Source organism: Salminus brasiliensis, chromosome 14 (assembly GCF_030463535.1).
Source record: "Salminus brasiliensis chromosome 14, fSalBra1.hap2, whole genome shotgun sequence".
In the NCBI taxonomy this organism is placed as follows: Eukaryota; Metazoa; Chordata; class Actinopteri; order Characiformes; family Bryconidae; genus Salminus; species Salminus brasiliensis.
The window spans coordinates 500,857-510,471 of NC_132891.1; the positions used below are offsets into that span (position 1 = coordinate 500,857).

A 9,615-nucleotide genomic window follows, 5' to 3' on the forward strand; every position below is an offset into this window, starting at 1 on the left:
TCACCCTCTTTTAGCTAGCTGGATTTAAACTAGCGAATATATTAGAAATGAACGAGTGCCTAAGGACTGGGGATGTGTGCACAGCTGAGATACATTTGATGTTTGCTAGATGTGAACTGTTGATGATCTAGCTGAAATGTTAATGTCTCTAGCTAATGTTAACCAGATGATACCTACTCTAGCTGAAGTCAGTTAGATGTTAACTATCGTATCTGATGTTCGATGGGTTCAGAAATACTTTGTGTAGAAGACTAACACTAGCATTTAACACTGGTCAGCAGAGTTAGCTCATTAGCTCATCTACAGAGGAAGCGTCTGTTAGGAATTTGTAATGAGAGCGCACCAGTTTCTCACTGTTATTTTTAATTAATAAAACATAGTTTTCCTTAATAATTAATTAATAATTAATTAATTAATAAAACACAGTATTTCAGTCATATTCCTGTGTCCGCTGCTAACCTGATGTGTTACTGAATATTATTTTCCGTGTAACACCAGATGAAGTCTGTTTCTTTCCTATTGTTAACTTATTACCCCTTTGATCTTATGGTTACTCAAATAATACAGTTAGTCTGAATGCATTTACCTGAGGAATGACATGACTGGTATATCTTTCATATTAAACATTTCCATCACAGACACCACATATTCATAGTTTTCCCTGGTGATATTCATCTGCTTTCTTCATAGTGGTCACTATTGGAAAATGCTCTGTTGTCTGCAGACCTATAAGGCAACCCAATTCTACCTACAGAGGTGGTCCAGAAAGTAGGAATCTTAGCTAGAGAGGATTTTTACTTTAGAGAAGATTGTTGTCCCTGCAGGTGGAACAAATACCTGGGCGGATTTTTACTTTCTGGACCTGGATTTGCCACTTTGGCCTACCACAATCCCATCAATCAGTCTTGTCCTTGTTTTTGTCCTTAGCAGTCCAGACCTGGATGTTTCTAATGATGACCCAGTTGGACTGTTTGGCCGTGACTCTGATCATTAAGCATAACACTTCTTTTTTCAGCATCTGTTGGACATTGAGTCGCTCAAACTGTCCCTCCTGCAGGGAACCCAGGCTATGGCTTCCTGTGCACTCTATGCCACGTTCTGTCCTCAGCACCATCTCTCCGACCTCCACATCTGCAGACTTCAGCAAGTCCTTTCCATCTAACCCTGTCTGAATCAGTATATGAGAGATGGCCACCGGGTTGTGAAAGGCTATGAGAAAGTAGTTCCCTATGTTGATTGGTGACTTTCCCCAGAAGCAACTCATCCCTTGGCTGTAAGCATTATCTGGACTGTGTCTATCAAAAACTTCAATGTCTGTGTAAACATCTGCCGGTGGGTTGTCTGCGGGATCCTGTTGGAAGTCCTCATCCTTGAGCCTGTTGTGCGTACCTTGGAAGGACGAGTACAAACCCATGTGCTGGAAGAGGGAAGGCCGGAATCGGATGACCTTGTCCTGCATGAGCAACGTACGGAAGTGGGACAAAAGGAAGTCGCAAGGCATCTCCTGGTAGAAGAGGAAGAGGAATTGTGCAAGCCGTGGAAGATCTCCTGAGTGATAGAGTTTGCCGATGTAGCCCAGCTTGGAGAACTCAAGAGTGACCCATGGAGAAGAGCCTTTCGACTGGATGTGGCCATGGATGGAGGTCAGAAAACCCTTAGAGCAGCTCACGTCATCCTCCAGCATGAGGTAGTACTGAGAAAGGCCAGCGCTAAAGTCAACCAGAAAGGCATAATCCACGTTCTGTTTGGACCGGAAAGTCACTCGGTCTGGAGCATCGTTAAAGTTCCTTTTCAGTCCACTGAGAGGAGGGTAGAGTTCCTGGTCAGCATGGATGACCAGCAGCTGTCCTTGGCTAAGCATGGTGGAGAATTGCTTCTCAATGCTGGTTACAGTGTCCTGGACCCAGCTGGCATCAAAGTCTGCCAGGAGGACAACAACTACCATTTGGGACAATTCCATTTTTGAGGACTGGTTGAAGATGGAATGAAGGGTGGTCAGAAGATAGCTCTCCTTCTTTCTCTTTACAGATGAGAGACCCACTGTTAGGTACTCTAGGAGAGAAGCAAAATGACAGTTACCAGCAGCGACAGCTACCTTGCGCTGTATTTCAGTCGTTTTACTGAAAGAGGTGAAGGAATTGTGTGGAAAGTTCAGGTTCTGAACTTTTAATCCAGACCACATAAAAGAGAAGATGCTTTAAAGTAGACAATGAACGAAGGCAGAACTACACATAAATGCAATACACATAAACTTGCCATGCCTAATTACATTAATGGTGTATTTATAAATTTTATACTACTAAAAGATAGCTTTAGGGTAAACAATCTCGACCCTAGGGGCTAGTTTCCCAGGTTAGGCCCACACCTTAATAAAGGGTTCTTCAAGGGTTCTTTACTTTACCCTCTTGACCCTTAGGCCTCACATGAGGACATTGTTTTTTGCCAAAACGACTTCATGTACAAAGACTAAGTTTAGTGTTTATAGTTGCTCTGTTTGCTCCATCATCTTACAGCAGAAATACTCACTCTGCATGTTCGGGAGAATTCCTGCCAGCAGGCGGACGGAGGCACTGAGACACACCGGGTTTTTCACCCCATCCTGAGAGCATGACTCTCCACTGGAGTTCTGAGAGACAGCACTGTACCTGTATTGAGTCCACTGGGTCTCCTGAAACATGAAAATAATAACAAAATTATATTGACAGTACTTCTGTCAAGGGGTGTATCTATTAGGCAGAAACTGAACAGTCAGGTCTTAAAGGTAATGAAGGTGCTGAAGCAGGAAAAATGGACAAGCGTAAGAATCTAAGGCACCTAAGCCTTATGGATGGTCAAAAAGGTCCTGCCCACCTCACAACTTACAGGACTTAAAGAATCTGCTGCTAATGTTATTCATGGTGCGAAATACCACTAGACACCTTCAGAGGTCTTGTAGAGTCCATGCCTCAAATGGTCAGATCTTTTGAGGCAGCACAAGAGGGACGTGCTCAATATTTTCAACAATGTTATGGCAGATTGGTGTAAAAATAACCCACATTTGATCCCCGATTTAACCCCTTATAAAAGCTATGTCCCTCTGGTGGGCTGAAAATGTTATTACAAAACTCGGTTAGCAAAGATTAGCCCTACCGGTTTGTACAAAAATTACTGAGTAATACACCTTAGCATTGTGTGTTCATTTGCACATCTGGGTCCGCAATGGGTGCAACTTAAAGAAGCTGAATGCATTCGTTAGAAGGGGTGTCCACAAACATATGGACAAATAGTGTGAGTTTAGATACATTTATTGTGCAGTGCTGGGGAAACGCTGTAGTTCAGGGAGGAATGTGTGTGTTACCATGGGCTCTGTCCACTGTGGTCCCCTGCAGCAGATGTAGATGGTGGTGAGGATTGCCAGACCCACCACTGTCCATACCACCCATTTAAAGTAACATCGCATCCTGAAAACTCTTCTGCACGTGTGTCCACCTTCACATCAGCACTGCAACAAAAACACACTGCATCAGATCCTCAATGTCCTCTTTAGCTGGTTATGTGTTCCATGCCCCCTCCAACGAGCTTCATTAACTTTAAAGTGATTAACAAGTAACAGTACCAGATTAGCAATATAAACTCACAATCCACCAATTAGCATGGTGATAATAGTGAAGGCTCAGTGATTAGATGATCGCAAAGTTGTGGCTTCAGTATCTGACTCTGTTAAGCTGTCACTGTTGGACCCAATTTTCTTCAGTTAGACTGTAGTGAATAGGGCACTGGATTATTGATCACAAGGTTATGGGTGTGTTGCCACTGTTGGGCCCAAGGTTGTGATCACAAGGTTGTGGGTTCGATTTCCAACTCCTTTAAGCTGCCACTAGTTGGCCCAAGGCTATTAATCACAAGGATATGAGGTTGATACTTGACTCTGTTAAGCTTCCACTGTTGGACCCACTTTTCTCCAATTAGCATGGTGAGGGTTGTTGATCACAACCAACACCATGAGGGTCTGATAGCTGACTCTGTTAAGCCTAACAGAGGTTAGGTTTATCTGGAATGTAGCCAATCAACCAAGAATTGCTTGGTGTCTGATGTTCTACACTGGAGCTACAAGGCTTAAAAACAGTGATTGCTTATACCTTACCAATTAGCACTGAAGCTACGAGACTGGGATATGGAAAGGGATGAACTTTTGTTGTACTGTTGTAACCAGACAGGGTTACATGTGCAGTTTCAGGGGCTGTACTGTTTTCCTCCAGTAGGGAGTGGAGACCTTGTGGGTTAGGCTCTAGCATACGTAAAAAAAAGAAGAAAGAAGCAAGGTCTTATGGCCAGTGAGAAAAGTAAGAGGCCACCACCACCACACTGTCCGAAGCAATTAAAGAGCATACCACCTTTTCCTGCCCAAGCCTAAGTATTACAAAGTGCACTCACTCAGCCAAAGTCTTACACTGTGCCCCTTATCATCCGAAACCAAATCATAGCTGCTCTGGTGGAGACAGAGTACCCTTTTCCTTGATTTGTGCTCTACATGGCCTCGCTCCTGAGTACCTGCGGGGTACTCAGGGTGCTGGCCTCTTACTCGTTCCCAAAATTCAGAAAACCTCAGCAGGGGGAGGAGCCTTTTCTTATAAAAGCCACCAACTCTGATAACCTTCCAGATAATGTTGGGGACTCAGACACAGTCTCAGTCTTTAAATCTAGTGTTGACGGTGGAGCAGATAGATGCTGATGTTCTCAGGGTGCGCCCGTGTCCGTGTTACCTTCTGGTTCTCTCCTTTTAATTAGGCTGTTATAGTCAGACCTGCCGGAGTCGTCAGACACACTCTGATACTGCCCAACATTCTCCGCCCTCCATAAAATCCTCTCAGAACTAACTTTCTCTTTTTACCTTCTCCGAGTAAAAGGCCACCCAGCCCGACCTGCTGGAAGACTGCCCGCTATGGTCCCTTCTACCTTCGTTAAACCAGCTGCCACCTACCGGTCCAACAGCAGGCCCCCCACCCACCACCACCCATAGCAGACCAGTGGCTCACCCGCCTACCACTGCTACCTGTTTAGTGACCATGTTAAAACCATTATTAACTATCTGTTGTTTCTGGTTAGGTAACTTTTATCATTAATGTTTAAATAGTTCTGATCAGAGGAGGATGGGTCGGGTCCCCTTGTGAGTCTTGGTTCCTCCCAAAGTTTCTTCCTCCAGCTCTGAGGGAGGTTCTCCTTGCCACTGTCGCCGTTGGGGCTCACTGGGGGTCTTTGATCCATCATGTCATCATCAAGTTATTTTCTTCTTTCTTTCTGTCTCTGTCTTTTATTAATCACTATTTATGTAAAGCTGCTTTGTGACAACAACAGTTATAAAAAGCTGTACAAATAAATCTGACTTGACTTCTATGGAGTGACCAATCACGCTTCTCCGTCTGGCAATCCGATGGACGAGTCTGTGTTTGGCGGTTGGCAGGAGAACAGTACTAGTCTGACTGCATTATGCCAAACGTAAAGTTTGGTGGAGGGGGGATCATGGTGTGGGGTTGTTTTTCAGGAGTTGGGTTTGGGCTCCTTAGTTCCAGTGAAAGGAACTCTTAATGCTTCAACTGACCAAGAGATTTTGGTCAATTTCATGCTCTCAACTTTGCGGGAACAGTTTGTGGACAACCCCTTCCTGTTCCAACATGACTGCGCACCAGTGCACAAAGCAAAGGCCATAAAGACATAGAGAAGTGAGTTTGGTGTAGAAGAACTTGACTGTCCTGACCTCAACCCGACAGAACAGCTTTGGGATGAATTAGAGTGGTGACTTTGAGCCAGGCCTTCTCGTCCGACATCAGTGTCTGGCCTCACAAATGCGCTTCTGGAAAAATGGTCAAAAATTCCCAGAAACACTAAACTCCTAAACCTTGTGGAAAGCCTTCCCAGAAGAGCTGAAGCTGTTGTAGCTGCAAAGTGAGGCCAGATAGCATATGAAACCCTATGGATTAAGATTGGGATGTCACTCAGGTTTATATGCGTGTGAAGGCAGGGCACTGCGTTTCAGCTTGCTTCTTCTGTGCTGTTCTATGTTGTGCATTTTTTATCTATTTAAATTTAGAACTTGATAGGAAGGTAGGCTTAACACATCTTCTGTGTAGTTTCTAAGCTGAGAGTTAGACGATATCATTATCGAAACAACAAAACAAGTGTTCTTTAGTAAAGGTAATGGTTCTAAATAGAACCACAACAACATACATTACCTAGTTAAATAGTTCTTTTCTGTAATGGAAATTCTATTGTATGGGTTTTTAAAGAACCCACAGAAATGATTGTATATATCATCAAAAAAATTCAGAACAAAAAAGAATTTCAGAACATCCAGAAACAACAAAGAAGATCTGCTTCAAGCTAAAAGACACTGTGGCATTCTGTTTCAGGATGTTCTCACACTATAGAAACTCTCTGTGTCACCTCAGCTGCAGACCTATGAGGAAGCTGGGGGCAGAACCAGTTAGCCTATTTCATATACAGCTTTACTAAAGATCCTTTAAAGAACCATGATGAAATGAGTCCAAAAGCCCTTAAAGAACAGTTTAGAAATCAGCTTCACGTGTGACGTCTCCGTGCAGCTGTTACACTCGTAACACCACAAGCGCCTGAATGGAACAGCTGCACCACTTAAGGTGGAATGGAGAGTTCAAAGCAGGAGCTGGAGAACTGAGCTGAACTGTTCTTCACTTTCTGCTGTAAAATAAAACCTCCAGCTCCAGAGTGAGAGGAGTGATCTGCAGTAGAGCAAATCCAACACCCAGAGTAACAGAACCAAAACACACATGTAAAAGAAAGGAGACAAATCCTGACTGAAACTCAGGACGAGGTTGGTGTGGCGCAACAGATAACACCACTACATGCCACTGAGCTACCACACCTTGTGGGAGACTGGGGTTCGATTCCCGGTCTGGGTGACTATGCTGCGCTACACTAATACGAGTCTATGGGCCTATGGGACTCCCAACACTACATTGGCCCAATTCTGTAATAGGAGCAACCTTGTAAGTCGCTCTGGATAAGAGCGTCTGCTAAATGCCATAAATGTAAATGTAAATGTAAATGAAACTGCAGAGACCTGATGAGAAGGTTCTGAGACTGCGGAAGATCGGACAGCACCTGTCTGAACTGAGGTGAAGAGAACCGAGGGCGTGAATTTCCTGCTCACCTGGATCTGATTCCAGCAGTGTTTACACCAGCACTACCCCACCCCCACCTCCGTCTATCACTCTCTCTCACCTGTTCTCCCGCTCCACCACTGCTACTTGTCCATTCTGCTGCAGGTGTGTGTGTGTATGTGTGTGTGTTTATGTGTGTGTATGTAAGTGGTTCCTAAGTAAAGCCCCGCCTGCTCTATGACGTGTGTGACACTTACACACACAAAGCATTTCCTCAGATCATTGACACCAAAAGATCACACTAGCCACACACACACACACAGTTCTTTTGGTTTGGTTTCTTTTGATAAATCATAAATTGAAAAAATATAAATTATTGAAATTATTTATCAGTGAGGGAATTAATTAGACAATTAATCAATAACAGCAGTCAGCAGGGCTGAAGGTGGTCTCTAATAGCAGTCAGCAGGGCTGAAGGTGGTCTCTAACAGTAACCAGCAGGGCTGAAGGTGGTCTCTAGAGCAATCAACCTTCGTGTGCTGAGAGTGATATTATTTCAATGCAGAGATAAAAGCTACAAATAAAAACATGAAACCAGTCACATATAAACCAACAATGAAACAGGAACCCAACTTTCAAACTGACAAGCAGATTCTCCAGTCGCGTCGAACACAGATGGAATTTAGCTTCCGCCTTTAACCCAGTGAACACACACACACACACACACACACACACACACACACTCACACACACACACACACACACTCACACACACACACACACATCGCAAGGTCTTACCACACGGATCAGTTTGGGCTCCAGTACATGCTGTGTTGTGTATGAAGCTGCATCATCCGCCGCTGGTGTTCATCGAAACCAGTCAGACCACATCCTGGTGTAGCTGGTGTGGTGAAGTTCTCTCTGAGAGCGCTACTCAGATAACACCTAGAACAATGACATCCCTCCAACCCCCGGCCTGGTGCTGTTACTAGGTCTCACAGCCGAGGCTCTGCTTCAGGCCTGGACGGAGAAACATTAGGCTGTTCTACATCTTATGAAGTCTGAGATCTCTGTCTCCACCCTCTCCTCCACCAGCTCTGCCTACTTGAAACCAGCAGACCAAGCAGGATGCCACTGATGATGGTTCAGATATTGCTTTTTTGCACCTGACCAATCACAGACAAGAACACACAGTCTCCTACAGTAAACCTCTGCTCACATTAGATCACTAAAACAGAATAATTACACACACACACACACACACACACACACACACACACACCCACACACACACACACACAGATGACTGGGAGGATTTAACCTAATTACTATGGATCTTCCATTGTATTGTATATATGCTGATCAGGCGAAACATTAGTACCAGTGTCTCCGGTCTGTCGAGGGGTGGATCTGTTAGTCAGTGAGGGAACAGTCAGTTCTTGAAGGTGATGAAGATGATAAAGGTGATGAAGGTGCTGAAGCAGGAGAAATGGACAAGTGTAAGAATCTGAGACACTTTGACCGGAACCAGACTGTGATGTTCTAGATAATGACTGGGTCAGAACATCTCCAGAACATCAGCAAGCAGGTCTTGTGGGGTGTTCCCGGTATGCAGTGGTCAGTACCTACCAAAAGTGCTCCAAGAAAGGACAACCAGTGAACCGGCGACATTTATTGATGCTCGGCCAGGCCCCGCCCACCTCACAACTTACAGGACTTACAGGATCTGCTGCTAACCTTAGTGTTGGTGTCAGGTACCACAGCATCTTCAGGGGTCTTGTGGACGCGATGGACGCAGTGGACGCTCTAGTCCTGCAAGCCAGTAAAGCTCACCAGCTCCCTGGTTTCTGAGGTGGAGTGGATATGAGCAGTTGGTGCCGCAGATCATTAAGGCTGTTTTGTGAATCAGGTCATTAATACTGCATTACTGGTCCTTTCAGCACCTCACAGCCGCAGCGTCGGGTTACACTCAGATCAACGAAAAAACAAGCGTATCCTGAAAGCAGGGACTCGGCCTTCTGAACACTGCAGTCAGGCCGTCCTCCAGTCTTCCTGTCCAGTCTTCCTGTGGAGTCCAGAGGAACCCCTCAGAATAGCCAGACTACCTCCAGAATGTATTTTAAATGAAAAATGTTTCAAATGAAATATGCATACATATTTAAATTAGTTAAAGAAATACTAAGAACCTAAGGTAAAATGGAGGTTGCTAGGAGACGTCTGAGAGAACGATGTGTGGAGGTAATGTTCGTTAAACATCACAGTATATAACAATGTAAAAAAGAGGGGCGGGGCTTTGAGTCTTGTTGGATGCGCTGTGTTTTTTCCTGAGTGAGTTTGAGCTCAGAGCACAGGACCAGTTAACCCTTATTATTGTGTGTTTACTGGTGTAGCTGTACTGGTTGAGTGTGTGTGTGTACTGGTGTAACTGTACTGGTTGAATGTGTGTTTACTGGTGTAACTGTACTGGTTGAATGTGTGTTTACTGGTGTAACTGTACTGG

The 9,615-nt window shown here is 44.6% G+C and overlaps 1 protein-coding gene across 2 annotated transcripts; it reads right to left on the reverse strand.

The window, feature by feature from the left end:
- Positions 1-385: 385 nt before the first annotated feature.
- Positions 386-7,288, reverse strand: LOC140577049 (alpha-1,3-mannosyl-glycoprotein 4-beta-N-acetylglucosaminyltransferase C). 2 transcript variants are annotated; one of them, XM_072696826.1, is made up of 4 exons: positions 7,237-7,288; positions 3,338-3,481; positions 2,527-2,668; positions 386-2,052 (listed from the first exon to the last, which is right to left on the reverse strand). In XM_072696826.1, exons 2-4 carry the CDS (start codon positions 3,437-3,439, stop codon positions 896-898), a joined length of 1,401 nt encoding a protein of 466 aa, XP_072552927.1. In that variant the 5' UTR covers positions 3,440-3,481; positions 7,237-7,288; the 3' UTR covers positions 386-895. The 2 variants fall into 2 exon arrangements, with proteins under 2 accessions (XP_072552927.1, XP_072552928.1); XM_072696827.1 differs by lacking the exon at positions 7,237-7,288 and adding an exon at positions 7,076-7,117.
- Between the last annotated feature and the right edge of the window lie 2,327 nt (positions 7,289-9,615).